The 16,358-nt window shown below is 41.6% G+C and overlaps 1 protein-coding gene across 1 annotated transcript in view; it reads left to right on the top strand.

Moving 5' to 3' along the window:
• CCDC170 (coiled-coil domain containing 170) overlaps window positions 1–16,358 on the top strand; it is a 97,946-nt gene that overhangs the window by 65,728 nt on the left and 15,860 nt on the right. The window contains exons 7-8 of the mRNA XM_010383605.2: window positions 3,887–4,060; window positions 8,398–8,640. Of these exons, the coding sequence (XP_010381907.2) occupies window positions 3,887–4,060; window positions 8,398–8,640 (417 nt within the window). The remainder of the gene's footprint in view (window positions 1–3,886; window positions 4,061–8,397; window positions 8,641–16,358) is intronic.

The following is a 16,358-nucleotide window of genomic DNA, read 5'->3' as shown; positions in this document are numbered from 1 at the left end:
ACTCCCTCTCAAAACAAATAAGCAAAATAAAACAAAAAACCACAACCAAACAAAATGAAATATTGCACCTGAGTATGGTAATGTAAATTGAAAGCCACATTACTGCCTGCGGGACAGCTTCACCTGCATGGTCCGTGAACACCAAAATATATTCAAAACTGAAAGGACATCTGTTCAAATTTGTCCCTCTCCTGCTTCAGTCATGGTGGTAATCTACCTCCATTTGCTCAAGCCATCTTCAACACTTCCCTTTTTTAAATCAATTCCTAAGCCCTATAAATCCTGTCTCCTTACTAGATCTCCAATGCCTCCCCCATCTCTATATCCAGCAGCTGTGCTTTGGCTCTGAGAATTGTGCTCGTTAACACCGACTAGGGAAACAACCTAGTAACTGAGCTCCCGGCACTGTTCTTCATGCCTCAGATGTACTCTCTTCATTGCTGCCAGGGAGGTCTTAATGAAACGTGTGCCTAATCTTGTCTTTCTTTATCTCCAAACTGGCCAGTGGCTCTCTGGGGGCCCTAGGCTCAGGTACAGATTCCTTCTTTTTCCATGGCTTCACTTTCTGTGAGCTGGCCAGGTGGTCTCTCCATCTTCCCTTTCCCCTGTAATTTCTCCTGCCAGCGGGGGGCAAACTCAGAAGCCTTCTGGGAGCGGCAGGACCCTGGTGGGGTCTGCGGTGATTGCGGAGCCTAAAGACATCCATGCAAATTTGTAGCAGCACTCACTCCTCCGGTCTCCTCCGGCCTCCTCCGGCTGCCTCCCGCACTGCCCACAGCTATTCTCACTGAGAGAATGTTCTCCTCACCTCCTTTACCTGGTAACAGCAGTCTCTTCAAGATTCAGCTCAAATACTGCTTCCCCTGGCAGTCTTCCCTGGGAGACTTACCTATCTTTCCTTATGCTCTCTAAGCATAATGTATCTGCCTCTCTCATGGTACTTTTTACCCTTATTGGATTGTTTTTAAATTTTTTTCGTCTCCAAATATTCCAAGCTTCTTGAGGCTGGAAGAAATGATCTTTTTCCTGTGTTTCTCCAGGGACTACAGAAAGAGTCAATAAACATTATTTGAATTATAGAAGAAATATGTCAAAGGCAGGAATTTCAGGTGGATTGGTATTCCCTTCCCTTACTATAAAGGAATCATTAATTTTAATTGGGATTGTGTCCAAATAACTCTCAGTTGTGAAACAAGTTATGTAAGCTAATTCTGTCCATGGTGAATCTTCTGTCGCTAACTGCATATGAAATGCATGTTCTGGTAAGGATGGATAGTATCATGTAAATTGAAAAGTAAAGTTGCACAGTTGAAATGCTAAATGCAGGTAATCTAGGCAGACTCAAAGACAGTAGAATGCACAGTTTTTTTTTTTTTTTTTTTTTTTTTTTTGAGACGGAGTCTCGCTCTGTCGCCCGGGCTGGAGTGCAGTGGCCGGATCTCAACTCACTGCAAGCTCCGCCTCCCGGGTTTACGCCATTCTCCTGCCTCAGCCTCCCGTAGCTGGGACTACAGGCGCCCGCCACCTCGCCTGGCTAGTTTTTTGTATTTTTTAGTAGAGACGAGGTTTCACAGTGTTAGCCAGGATGGTCTCGATCTCCTGACCTCGTGATCCACCCGTCTCGGCCTCCCAAAGTGCTGGGATTACAGGCTTGAGCCACCGCGCCCGGCCACAGTTTCTTATTTATGCTGAACTGTCATTCAAGTGAACAATATATACAGTAATCCTTCATTTCTATGTAGTTAAAAGTTTCTGGTAACCTTAATCTTCTGAAGTATAGCCAAAATCCTTGAAATAGAAACTTTCTCTATGGGATCTTTCTCTGCTTGGTCTTGTCTTAATCCCTTTTTGCCTGTTGTAGTCCTGGCCCACTAAATGGATGGGTCATACATAGAAATAGAAAAAAAGAGGGTTTCGTACCATCATGTAAAAGGTACTTATCTATTTTAGGTAAAATACAAGCAATAGCACTTAGGTCACTTTCATAGACACAGATTAAAAATTAAAAATTCCATATAGAGAGCTGATACAGCATTAAAAAGTGATAACCAGAGGATGTAGAGACAAAAGCAGTTTATGGCATTGTAGCACAATGCAATAAGTGGTATTTGCAATGACTGTGACTTATAAAGAAGAGATAAAATTGTATTCATATGTATGTTATTTGCCAAAACTGGAAAATAGACACTTATAAATAATTTCATCCTGATAATTAAAACATGGCTAGTTCTGGGCTTTAAGCTGGTGTGCTTCAGTTGGCAGGAAATTGTACGTATTTAAACATTTAATTGCCTGAAAATGCCAGATGGATAAGTTATTGCAATCAGAAGAAAATATCAAAGATAAAACCCAAATCATGAAATTATGATATAGCAAGCTCATTGATTGATTTATTCATCCAGTAAGCACTTAGTAAGCATTATCTTATGTGTGGACTTGCCAGATAAACCACAGAAATCAAGTAGAGGAAAACCTTTAAATAGCTTTCTAACTGTAGACTGCTAAAATATGAACCCTGACTTCCTTCATACAGCTCTATTTTAGGGAGGAGTGTTCATTTAACTTAATTTTACTTAATTTAACTTAATTTTAAAGACATTTTCTAAAACATCTTAATTAATAAAAAAGACCCCAAAATCTTGTTCAAAATTTTGTTTGTATGGTGAGCTTTGAGTTTGGAATGCTCTGTAGAGCCTAAGAAGAGTAAAGTGGCAACTGGCTAAGTTGCCAGGGTCCACCCCACCTTTGAGGCCAGGGCCCAGTTAGGTGGGAAAAATTCCCAAGGAAGGTGCGTGGGTGGGTGTATTAGTCCATTTTCACACTGTTGATAAAGACATAGGCTGGGCATGGTGGCTCACATCTGTAATCCTAGCACTTTGGGAGGCCAAGACGAGTGGATCACCTGAGGTCAGGAGTTTGAGACCAGCCTGCCCAATGTGGTGAAATCCCATCTCTATTAAAAATACAAAAAAATTAGCCAGGCATGGTGGCACATGCCTGTAATCCCAGCTACCTGGGGGGCTGAGGCAGGAGAATTGCTGGAACCTGGGAGGCAGAGGCTGCAGTGAGCTGAGATCAAGCCACTGCACTCCAGCCTGGGCAACAGAGGAAGACTCTGTCTCAAAAAAAATAAAAATAAAAAATGAATAAATAAATAAATAAAATAAAAAAAGACATACCTGAGGCTGGGTAATTTATAAAGAAAAAGAGGTTTAATGGACTCACAGTTCCACGTGGCTCAGGAGTCCTCACAATCATGGTGGAAGAGTAAAGGATGTCTTACCTGGTGGCAGGCAGAGAGAGAGAGAATGAGACCCAAGCAAAAGGGGTTTTCCCTGATAAAACCATCAGATGTCATGTGACTTATTCTCTACCGTGAGAACAGTATGGGGGAAACTGCCCCCATGATTCAATTATCTTCCACCAGGTCCCTCCCTCAACATGTGGGAATTATGGGAGCTACAATTCAGGATGAGATTTGAGAAGTGACACAGCCAAACCCTATCAATGAGTGGATCCCAGGGGCTGGATTATCCTGGGAGGGGCATGGTTGCAGCAGCAAGTTGTCAAAGCAGAGAGATGAAGATGTAATCAAACATAGCCAAATGTGTTGTTTGGCAGGGTTAAGAAAAGTATATAATATTCGACTGAACATCAACATCAAGGGCTAGGAGAGTCAAGAGCATTCAAACAAGGGGTAGGCAGGGAACTGGCAGAATGGTTCAGGAATTTATTACCACATATTGGATCAGAGTCCATGCTCCACTCTATGCTCTTTGCAAAGGAGAATTACCTGTAAGCTTGGGAGAAAGAGGAAAAGATTCTGTGAGATCACCCATTAACTTTGACTTTTGTGTCCTATTTTTGTTTTTGTTCTTGGGTTTAGTATCTTAAATTTCTGGATCAGCTTTCACAGAAAATGAAGTTGGACCAGATGGCTGCCGAACTTGGTTTTGACATGCGCCTGGATGTGGTTTTAGCTCGAACAGAGCAGCTGGTTCGTCTTGAGAGCAATGCAGTCATTGAGAACAAGACCATTGCCCACAATTTGCAGAGAAAGGTAGGGGATATTGAAACTTGCTAGTATTGAGAGAAGAAATTTCTGAAAAACCCAAACATTGAAAAATAATGTACTGCCACCATATTTACCAGTGTAACTAGGAAGAATCTTATAAAAATATGTATTTAGAATTGGAGGCTCAATTTCAAGTCTGAAGAGTTGGTAAGTGTATCTGTCACCTAAGGTCGTGTTTCACTGTGTGTAATGGGTACCCACAATGACAGTGACTTAAGCAAGTAGAAGTTTTTTGTTTTTTGTTTTTTTGTTTTGTTTTGTTTTGTTTTTCTCACACAAATTCCTGGAGACAGGAAGTTTGGGGCTGGTGTGGCAACTCTCCTCTGTAAAGTCTTCAAGGAACCAGGCTCATTTCAGCTGATTCATTTCTCATCCCTAGGGCAATCCTTATTCTCATGGTTCCAAATGGTGCCTGGAAACATTATATCTGTGTTCAAGATAGAATAGAAGAAAAGAGTGAGGAAGAAGGCTGTAAAAGAACAAGCAGAGCCATCTTTTGAAAAAGGCACTCAGAATTTGCTACATGAACTTTTGTTTATATCCCATGGCCAGAATATGTTTTGGTGGTCAAACCTAGCTGCAAGGGAGGCTTGCAAATGCAGCCTTTACTCTGGGTAGCCATTGACCTGGCTAGAAAAAATTCACAGTTTCTATTACTTTGGGAAAGGAGGAGAACTGGGAGGACATTTAGCAGCCTCTACATTTATAAGCTCAGTTGCACTAGAAATTCTAGTAGAGAGAGAAGGGCTTACTTTTCTTCACTCAAAGGAAGAGTTAGAAACAGTTTAGACTAAATCAATGAATGAATGGATGAAAGGGATAAAATATAATTATTAGTTACATAATTATTGATATTGGGGAAAGAAATAGGAAAACACAGATGTATTCTTATAATAGTTCTTAGGAGGAAAATGCTATGATACAATTCCAGTGTAGATGCTATATAATGAGTCACATCTGGGCTCCCAATTTGGTTCCATCAAGCTGTGTGACCTTGAACAAATTATATACCTCTTTGTCTCTGTTTCCTCATATTAAAGATGGGGATGCTACATACCCCAAGGAGTTGCTAGTTTTTAATAAATAACATTTTCAAACCCTTGGATCACAGAAGTTGCTGTGTTCATGTTTGGCTTCTCCACTATCATATCTTGAGAAATATTTTATAAAAGATAGCATACAAACTCTATTACCATTAGAGACATTAAATTAGCTACCATTCTTTCCAAAGTTCTGCTTAGATCATTGATGCTTTTTCTCAATATCCAACACTATTACTTCTTAATAATTATATAATTATTAAACTTATCAGTTTATAGAATTTACCAGTGTAAAATTGCAATGGAGTGGAACATTTTTTACTTTTTGTTTCTTTTTTTTTTTTTTGTTTTGAGACAGAGTTTCACTCTTGTCACCCAGGCTAGAGTGCAATGGCACGATCTTGGCCCACTGCAATCTCTGCCTCCCAGGTTCAGGTGATTCTCCTTCCTCAGCCTCCTGAGTAGCTGGGTTTACAAGCATCTGCAACCATGCCTGGCTAATTTTTGTATTTTTAATAGAGACGAGGTTTCACTATGTTGGCCAGGCTGGTCTCAAACTCCTGACCTCAGGTCACTCGCCTTCCTTGGCCTCCCAGATTGCTGGGATTACAGGCATGAGCCACCATGTCCGACCTGGAGTGGAATTTGACATGAAGAAGCTTAAGAAAGGGAATTTGATGAGAGAAATGTTAAAAAGGCCTTGTTCAAAGTGATCTAGATATGGACACAGCTGTCACTGTTAGGCAGGATACTCAAAGCAGCATTTCAGTAATTCTTTCCACCTTTTACCACTTTACAAGTGCAGAGTAGATAATGAGGGGAAATTTGATGGTCTTCAGCTTGAACGCTTGATAATACATGATTCCGATTCTGTTTGTAGCAGATGACAGAGGTTTCTGTACTTAATATTCCATCCACTAATTTTGACATGTGGAGCCCAGGAAGATTCTTCCCCTCTAGAGGCCATAGTCATTTTCTTAAATATCACTCTAATTTCCTCTTTTGAGTTTGATTACTAATGATAAATGATGTTTGAGAACCTGTCCTCTGCTTAGTTTGTGGACCTTATAGTCTGGGCATATAACAAAGACCAAGAAGCCTTCTTACAGTCCCTTTTATTTCTAAGATTTTATATGTATAAGCAAAGCTTTAAAGCAAAGCTTACTTAAAAATCTCCTTGGTATATCTCACTTTAAAAATATATCAACTCTCAGCCAGGTGTGGTGGTTTATACTGTAATCCCAGCACTTTGCTGGGAAAATTGGCTAGCCATAAGTAGAAAGCTGAAACTGGATCCTTTCCTTACTCCTTATACGAAGATTAATTCAAGATGGATTAGAGACTTAAATGTTAGACCTAATACCATAAAAACCCTAGAAGAAAACCTAGGTAGTACCATTCAGGACATAGGCATGGGCAAGGACTTCATGTCTAAAACACCAAAAGCAACGGCAGCAAAAGCCAAAATTGACAAATGGGATCTAATTAAACTAAAGAGCTTCTGCACAGCAAAAGAAACTACCATCAGAGTGAACAGGCAACCTACAGAATGGGAGAAAATTTTTGCAATCTACTCATCTGACAAAGGGCTAATATCCAGAATCTACAAAGAACTCAAACAAATATACAAGAAAAAAACAAGCAACTCCATCAAAAAGTGGGCAAAGGATATGAACAGACATTTCTCAAAAGAAGACATTCATACAGCCAACAGACACATGAAAAAATGCTCATCATCACTCGCCATCAGAGAAATGCAAATCAAAACCACCATGAGATACCATCTCACACCAGTTAGAATGGCAATCATTAAAAAGTCAGGAAACAACAGGTGCTGGAGAGGATGTGGAAAAATAGGAACACTTTTACACTGTTGGTGGGATTGTAAACTAGTTCAACTATTATGGAAAACAGTATGGCAATTCCTCAAGGATCTAGAACTAGATGTACCATATGACCCAGCCATCCCACTACTGGGTATATACCCAAAGGATTATAAATCATGCTGCTATAAAGACACATGCACACGTATGTTTATTGCGGCACTATTCACAATAGCAAAGACTTGGAATCAACCCAAATGTCCATCTGTGACAGACTGGATTAAGAAAATGTGGCACATATACACCATGGAATACTATGCAGCCATAAAAAAGGATGAGTTCGTGTCCTTTGTAGGGACATGGATGCAGCTGGAAACCATCATTCTCAGCAAACTATCACAAGAACAGAAAACCAAACACCGCATGTTCTCACTCATAGGTGGGAACTGAACAATGAGATCACTTGGACTCGGGAAGGGGAACATCACACACCGGGGCCTATCATGGGGAGGGGGGAGGGGGGAGGGATCGCATTGGGAGGTATACCTGATATAAATGATGAATTGATGGGTGCTGACGAGTTGATGGGTGCAGCACACCAACATGGCACAAGTATACATATGTAACAAACCTGCACGTTATGCACATGTACCCTAGAACGTGAAGTATAATAAAAAAATAAATAAATAAATAAAAAGAAAAAAAGAAATAAATAAAAATATATCAACTCTCAGCCGAGTGTGGTGGTTTATACCTGTAATCCCAGCACTTTTGGAGACTGAGGCAGGCGGACCTCTTGAACCCAGGAGTTCAAGACCAGCCTGGGCAACATGATGAAACCCTGTCTTTACAAAAAATACAAAAATCAGCTGAGTGTGGTGGCATACACCTGTAGTCCCAGCTACTTGGGAGGCTGAGAGGTGGAAGGATTGCTTGAGCCTGGGAGGGAGAGGCTGCAGTGAACCGTGATCATGCCACTACACCCCAGCCTGCACAATAGAATGAGACCCTGTCTCAAAAAAAAAAAAAAGTTGGTATTTCAGAAAACGCCAGTGTGGGTATTGTGGCCATTAGATGTTGGACAGGATTTTGTCTCTCTGTCTTATTATATTCTGCTCTTGATAAACTCATCTGAGGAGTTTTTTAAAAGTAATTTTAAACTTTTATGATGATGCACATAATGTTAGAGAGCATCAGATGTGGAAAGCTGACTCCTCTGCACATTTTCTAGGGCTCCTTTGTCTCAGATTTTAGGTATGCAATTAATTCTTGGAAAGGGTATGAATAAAAAATGCAATCAGGAAAAGGAATCCAATAACTTTTTTGATGGTTTACAAATTAGTCTTATAGAGGTGTAGATAAAGATCAACACCTTGGGTATTATTATTACTGGGTAACTCATTTATATTTACTATTGTTCAATTATTTAAAAAAAAAATCCCTGTTTGCATCAAACCAGCTAAAGACACAGAAAGAGAGACTGGAGAGCAAAGAACTACACATGAGCTTCCTCCGGCAGAAAATAGCCCAGCTGGAGGAGGAGAAGCAGGCACGCACGGCCTTGGTGGTTGAGAGGGACAACATGCATCTTACCATCAGGAACCTGCAGAAGAAGGTGGAGAGGCTGCAGAAGGAGCTGAACACATGTCGAGACTTGAACACTGAGCTCAAAGCCAAACTGGCTGACACCAATGAACTGAAGGCAAGTGCTCGGCTCCATTTTGTTGTTGCTTTTTGCTAGTTACTGTCAATGTTTATGCAAAAGAATAACAGCTTTATCAGGACACACCAGAAAAAGAAAGATGAAAGCTTCCTCTGATTTTCTAGATTCGTGGGAAAAATGCAAACAAGACACAAATCAGAGTACATATCCATTTAGTGTCTCTTCAACATCTGAAGTGAAGCCATCATCGCTAGGTGAAAAGTCAGTCAAAAAGTGGTGATGTTTTCTTTTCTTTTTCTTTTTTTTGAGGAGAATTTTGCTCTTGTTGCCCAGGCTGGAGTGCAATGGCATGATCTTGGCTAACCACAACTTCCTCCTCCTGTGTTCAAGCGATTCTCCTGCCTCAGCCTCCCGAGTAGCCAGGATTACAAGTATGTGCCACCACGCCTGGCTAATTTTGTATTTTCTTTTTTTTTTTTTTTTTTTTTTTTTTTGTGAGGCGGAGTCTCGCCGCTCTGTTGCCCAGGCTGGAGTGCAGTGGCCGGATCTCAGCTCACTGCAAGCTCCGCCTCCCGGGCCCACGCCATTCTCCTGCCTCAGCCTCCGGAGTAGCTGGGACCACAGGCGCCCGCCACCGCGCCCGGCTAATTTTTTTTGTATTTTTAGTAGAGACGGGGTTTCACCATGTTAGCCAGGATGGTCTCGATCTCCTGACCTTGTGATCCGCCCACCTCAGCCTCCCAAAGTGCTGGGATTACAGGCGTGAGCCACCGCGCCCGGCTCTAATTTTGTATTTTCAGTAGAGATTTGGTTTCTCCATGTTGGTCAGGTTGGTCTCGAACTCCTGATCTCAGGTGATCCACCCACCTCGGCCTCCCAAAGTGCTGGGATTACATGCGTGAGCCACTGCGCCTGGCCTTTTAAAAAATTTTTTCGAGACGGAGTCTCACTCTTTTACCCAGGCTAGAGTGCAGTGACATGATCTCGACTCACTGCAAACTCTGCCTGGGTTCAAGTGATTCTCCGGCTTCAGCCTCCTGAGTAGCTGGGATTACAGGTGTGCACCACCACGCCCAGCTAATTTTTTTGTATTTTTCGTAGAGACGCGGTTTCACCATGTTGGCCAGACTGGTCCCCAACTTCTGACCTCAAGTGATCCACCTGCCTCAGCCTTCTGAAGTGCTGGGATTACAAGTGTGAGCCACTGCACCTGGCCAAAAAGTGGTGATGTTATAAGTCCAGAAAAGAAATACATTTCTCCAAAGTGCTGGTGACTGCTATTAGTGATGATACAGGGATTAATCACACTGGAATTTGCTTAGGAAGAAATGAGAAAATGGGCACAATTGTTTACTGAAAAGAGTCAGGCAGGCAAGGGTATTTATGTTGTACTCTGTAGGATACATCATTACCAAGTCCAGTGGAGAAGGTCACCAGACCGGGGAGACATAATTCCTATATTCAAGGTGTTTAACTTCTAACGAAGGCAGAGGAAAAAGAAATGGAAACTTACAAGAAATTTAATCAAAAGATTCACATGTCATGCATGTGTGCCACTGGCAATAATATGTAACTTAATATGCACACATCATCCTCAGCAGGTGTGCAAATTGCAAGTACAGTGGACAATGCTCTTTGCAGACAATGCTCTGAAACTACTTTTTGGAAGGTTTCCAAATCTGGAAACAGACAGGCAGGGAAAAAGAATCTGGAATTAAGCCAGCTCTTGAACATGTCTAGTGGGGACCATGTTTTAGAAAATATTTTCCACTGTAGTTACCCTTCTGAGTAGTTTTCTTTTCCCTGCTGAAGCCCTTCTGCTATGGGGACTAGACTGCCAAGTTGAAGTGTACTTCCTTGGATAAGGGGAGAATGCCCCCCCCCCGCCAGAGAAGGGCACATATCTGAATACAAGGAAGGGGGAAAGAAAGGGAAAGCATCTGAGGTAGTGCCATGGGTAGGGAGAAACTATCAGAGGTAAGTCCCCTCAACAGTCCCTTTACAACTTGAGACTGACCTTTAGCGGGGATTTGGGGTAGGGTGGGATGGCATCAGCTGTTCTAACCCTGGCTGGAAGGGGCTGCAAAAGGTGATGAATCTTGGGGGCCTAGATTGTACCCCGATTCCCTGGAGCCTGGAGTTCCATTTTCACTAGTAAGGGAGATGGATGACAGCTGAAATGCAAGCTGGAGAGCTCATTACAGGAGCAGATGGGGGTGTTCCCTTCAACTGAGAGACAAAGTGACTCTCCATCAGAGGCCCTGGGGTAATCACCTAGGCCGTGGCCCAATAGCAGCTACAGCCAAGCCTTGAACTAACCAAGACCAATGATGGGGCGTCGACTCTGGTGAGAGACCCTCACACATTTCACAAGTCAAATAATAGATACAGAAGAGATTCAGGGCAGCATGAGGGCCAGAATCACTTTTCCTAATGTCACAAGGACTTTCCTCCAGCCAGTCATCGTCTCAGAAAGAAGGAGGGGAGAGAAGAATCCCCTAAAGATGGCATTGCATGAACAAAAACAAATCTTAAACCCAAGGAAATGTGGTTAGCTGCAACTACCATCTGCTCTAACCATTTGGGGTGATGGTAGTGGGGAGTTTGTTTCCTGTATCCAAAGGACTATGCAGATTATCCTGAAGTTAATGTGGCTGGGACATTGCACCAGCTGCTCCTGATTGTAGGATGTGCGGGTGTTCATCCCTAGGCCAGAGGCACTCATCCCCTCTGACGTCCTTGCTTATGAGGATACAGGAGTACTACTTTGTTAGAGAGAATAAAGGGCCTTTGGACACTTCCAAAGGAGGTAGAAAGGAGAAGTTAAAGAAATGGAAACTAGTGATATGACAGTTAATAGTTGGAGAATGTCGTTGAACAAAATAGGAAAAGGAACCTCACCATTATAGCCAATGTGTGATGCAGACCTTTGAAAAGGAAACAAAATTTTGGGCTTTAGAGAACAATAAGGAGAATTTGCAGACCTGATCTAACACTTTTGAAGAATTTCTCTTACCCATAGGGAGGCAGTTGCATGTAGACAAGGATATGGCTAATTCAGAGCTGTACAGTGTTTCACAAACTCAGACTGAAAAATCAAACAGTCTCCGGTCTTTGCCAAGATTTTATAAACGCAGATTACTTCCTAGTGCTGTCATGGTATTTGGTACAACATTGCCTCTGATCAAACAACAGTTGTTGGAGTAGAGGATGAGGATGAGTGACAGTCAATGCAATAATAGGTGAATAGGAGGTCTGGTCGGCTGCTGATGACACCTTGACCATGTCTGGGAGTTAGGGAGTGGAAGAAGCTGAGCAGTGGACGGGGGCCGGAACACATGGAGCCTTATGTATCACGCTAAGATGTTTGGACTTATCCTCTGGGTCCTGGGGGGCCATTGGAGGATCAAATTGTCAGGAAAGAGACTGAGAAGAAACAGAGAGAGATAGGGAGACAGCAGAATGAGGCTGTGGTCAACAGTACCAAGTGCAGCAGTGAGATAATGACTGAAGGAGTAACCACTACATTTGGTTTTGGAAAATCTGTAACTCAAGCATGTACAGATCATGGTGGTAGTGGGTGAGGGTTTTGAGAATAAGCCAAATTTCAGGGATGAAAGACAAATGAAAACAAAGATAGTGCAATACCTTTCTGGGATAGTTGGATGAAAAGGAGAAGAGAGGTGGGAAATAAAGTTGGCTTGTGTATTTACTTGGTTGCTTTATTTTGCATAGACAGATCCACACACTTTTACAGATAAGATATAGGAAATGTGGCCGGGCGCGGTGGCTCAAGCCTGTAATCCCAGCACTTTGGGAGGCCGAGACGGGTGGATCACGAGGTCAGGAGATCGAGACCATCCTGGCTAACACGGTGAAACCCCATCTCTACTAAAAATACAAAAAACTAGCCGGGCGTGGTGGTGGGCGCCTGTAGTCCCAGCTACTCCGGAGGCTGAGGCAGGAGAATGGCGTGAACCCGGGAGGCGGAGCTTGCAGTGAGCTGAGATCCAGCCACTGCACTCCAGCCTGGGCGACAGAGCAAGACTCCATCTCAAAAAAAAAAAAAAAAAAAAAAAAAAAAAAGATATAGGAAATGTGTAGGAGAGACTTGGTTTGACTGACTCAAGAATTACTCAGGCCCTTACACATTTCAAAGGAATGTTAAGTCTGCCTTCCAGTGGAGAATAGAGCTCTCTCTAATGTGCTAACACAGTAAACGCCAACTTCATGCATTTATGAGATATCAAATACAGAATAGATTTTTATTTTGTATTTGATACGAATCCAAAATATCAGACTTCTGATATCAATGTCCAAGACAGACTACTGATATCAACTCTCCCCACTTATACATTGCCTAAGCTAGTCCCTGTATTAATTTCACTATTCATAAAGTAATATTTCTGGACATTAGCAAAAATAGCTTTACTGTATTAATTTCTTAGGGCTACCCAATTACCACAAACTGAGTGGCTCAATACTCAATCCCGCTAACAGTCCTTGGTTTATAGCTGCATAATTCCAATCTCTGCCTCCCTTTCACATGGCCTCCCCATGTGTGTCTCTCCTTTTCTGTCTCTTATGAGGACATTTATTGTTGGTGTTAGGGCCCATCCTAATTCAAAATGATCTAATCATGAGACTGTTACCTTACTCATTACCTGCAAAGGCCCTTGTCTAAATAAGGTCACATTCTGAAGTTCTAGGTGGACACAGCTTTTGGGAAGGCACTACTCAAACCACTACACTTATTAAATTAACAATTTTACCACTCTTAGAGGGACAATATAAAATAATAATTTGAATTACATTTCTATGGTTTTTTAACAATGAGAAATGTTTACATCCCATAAAGTTTATTTTTTAAAGTGTATAATTGAATGGTTTTTAGTATATTGACAAGGTTGTACAAACATCACCACTATCTAATTCCAGGACTTTCCATCACTCCTGCCACATCCTTCCCCAAAATCCCACACCCATCCGCAATCATTCTTCATTTACCCTTTCTTCCACTTCTGGTAACCAGTAATCTTTCTGTCTTTATAAATTTGTCCATTCTGTAAATTGTATATAAATGGAATCATGTAATACATGGTCTTTGTCTCTGGCTTTTTGTATTAGTCTGTTTTCCTGCTGCTGATAAAGACATACCTGAGACTGGACAATTTCCAAACGAAAGAGGTGTAACGGACTTACAGTTCCACATGGCTGGGGAGGCCTCATAATCATGGCAGAAGGTGAAAGGCACTTCTTATATGGTGGTGGCAAGAGAGAATGAGAGCCAAGTGGCAGGGGTTTTCCCTTATAAAACCATCAGATCTTGTGAGACTTATTCACTATCATGAGAAAAGCATGGGGGAAACCACCCCCATGATCCAGTTGTCTCCAACTGGTCCCTCTCACAACATATGGGAATTATGGGAGCTACAATTCAAGATGGGATTTGGGTGGTGACACAGCCAAACCATATCACTTCTTTTACTTAGTATGAGTATACTTAGTATTTTCAAGGTTCATCCCATGTTGTACCATGGATCAGTACTTCATTCCTGTATTGGTCAGGGTTCTCCAGAAAAACAGAAGCAATAGGAGGTGTGTGTGTGTGTGTGTGCGTGTGCGCGGGCGCGCGTGTGTGTATGTGTGTTTGTGTGTATGCAGACAGATATATGTAGATATAAATATCTAATATAAATATCTACATCTATCAATCAATCATCTATCTACATGGATTTATTTATTTTAAAGAATTGGCTCACACAATTATGGAGACTAGCAGGATGGGCTGACAGACTGGAGACCCAGGTAGAGCTGATGCAGTAGTAAAAATATGAAGGCTGGCAGATTATCCTTGTGTTCAGGGAAGCTCATTGTCTTGTTCTGCTATGCCTTCAACTAATTGAATGAAGCTTACCCACATTATGGAGGGCACTCTGCTTTATGCAAAGTCTATCCATTTAAATATTTGACCAAATATCTGGGTATGATTGCCCAGCCAAATTGATACATAAAATTAACCATCATAATTCCTTTTTATGGATGAAGAATATTTCATTGTATGGATATACCACATTTTGGTTGTCCATTCAGCATTTGATGAGCATTTAGATTGTTTCCACTTTTGGCTATTCTGAACAAGGCTGCTATGAACATTTGGGTGAAAGCTTTTGTACTTGTTTCTTTCTTTCTTTCTTTCTTTCTTTTTGAGACAGAGTCTCACTCTTTTGCCCAGGCTGGAGCGCAGTGGCGCTATCTCAGCTCACTGCAAGCTCCGCCTCTTGGGTACATGCCATTCTCCTGCCTCAGCCTCCTGAGTAGCTGGGACTACAGGCGCCCGTCACCACGCCCGGCTAATTTTTTGTATTTTTTGTATTTTTAGTAGAGACGGGGTTTCACCACGTTAGCCAGGATGGTCTCGATCTCCTGACCTCGTGATCCGCCTGCCTTGGCCTCCCGAAGTGCTAGGATTACAAGGGTGACACCGCGCCCAGCCTGTACTCATTTCTATGTCTGTTTCAAAACCATGATTGAAGACCTTGATGCCTAGGTTATACAAATCTTCTGTTTTAAGACCCATGCTGTAAATTTACTCCTGAATTCTAGACCAAGAAAAGGTAGACCTTTCCAGATACTATTACATTTTAATTTGGCAGTCAAACGTAAGTATTATAGAAATCCTTTTTGCAAGAAAAATGTTTTTTTCACGAATTTCTCTACCTGTGTTGAGTTAAAATAATTTTATTATAATATTATTTACTTTTGGTGTTTTAGACATGAAGTCCTTGCCCATGCCTATGTCCTGAATGGTACTACCTAGATTTTCTTCTAGGGTTTTTATGGTATTAGGTCTAACATTTAAGTCTCTAATCCATCTTGAATTAATCTTCGTATAAGGGGTAAGGAAAGGATCCAGTTTCAGCTTTCTACTTATGGCTAGCCAATTTTCCCAGCACCATTTATTAAATAGGGAATCCTTTCCCCATTTCTTGTTTCTCTCAGGTTTGTCAAAGATCAGATGGCTGTAGATGTGTGGTATTATTTCTGAGGACTCTGTTCTGTTCCATTGGTCTATATCTCTGTTTTGGTACCAGTACCATGCTGTTTTGGTGACTGTAGCCTTGTAGTATAGTTTGAAGTCAGGTAGCGTGACGCCTCCAGCTTTGTCCTTTTGACTTAGGATTGTCTTGGCAATGCGGGCTCTTTTTTGGTTCCATATGAACTTTAAAGCAGTTTTTTCCAATTCTGGATTAAGAAAATGTGGCACATATACACCATGGAATACTATGCAGCCATAAAAAAGGATGAGTTTGCGTCCTTTGTAGGGACATGGATGCAGCTGGAAACCATCATTCTTAGCAAACTATCACAAGAACAGAAAACCAAACACCGCATGTTCTCACTCATAGGTGGGAACTGAACAATGAGATCACTTGGACTCGGGAAGGGGAACATCACGCACTGGGGCCTATCATGGGGAGGGGGGAGGGGGGAGGAGGGAGGGCTTGCATTGGGGAGTTATACAAGATATAAATGATGAATTGATGGGTGCTGATGAGTTGATGGGTGCAGCACACCAACATGGCATAAGTATACATATGTAACAAACCTGCACGTTATGCACATGTACCCTAGAACTTAAAGTATAATAAAAAAAAAATATTATTTACATGTGTACAAACTTAAAACTATATAGAAATTTCTTAATCTTATTATATTTCTTAATATTATGAAATCCATATCAATTTAGAAATCAA

This window comes from Rhinopithecus roxellana, chromosome 4 (genome assembly GCF_007565055.1).
Source record: "Rhinopithecus roxellana isolate Shanxi Qingling chromosome 4, ASM756505v1, whole genome shotgun sequence".
NCBI lineage: Eukaryota > Metazoa > Chordata > Mammalia > Primates > Cercopithecidae > Rhinopithecus > Rhinopithecus roxellana.
This window is presented reverse-complemented; position numbering and strand designations above follow the sequence as displayed.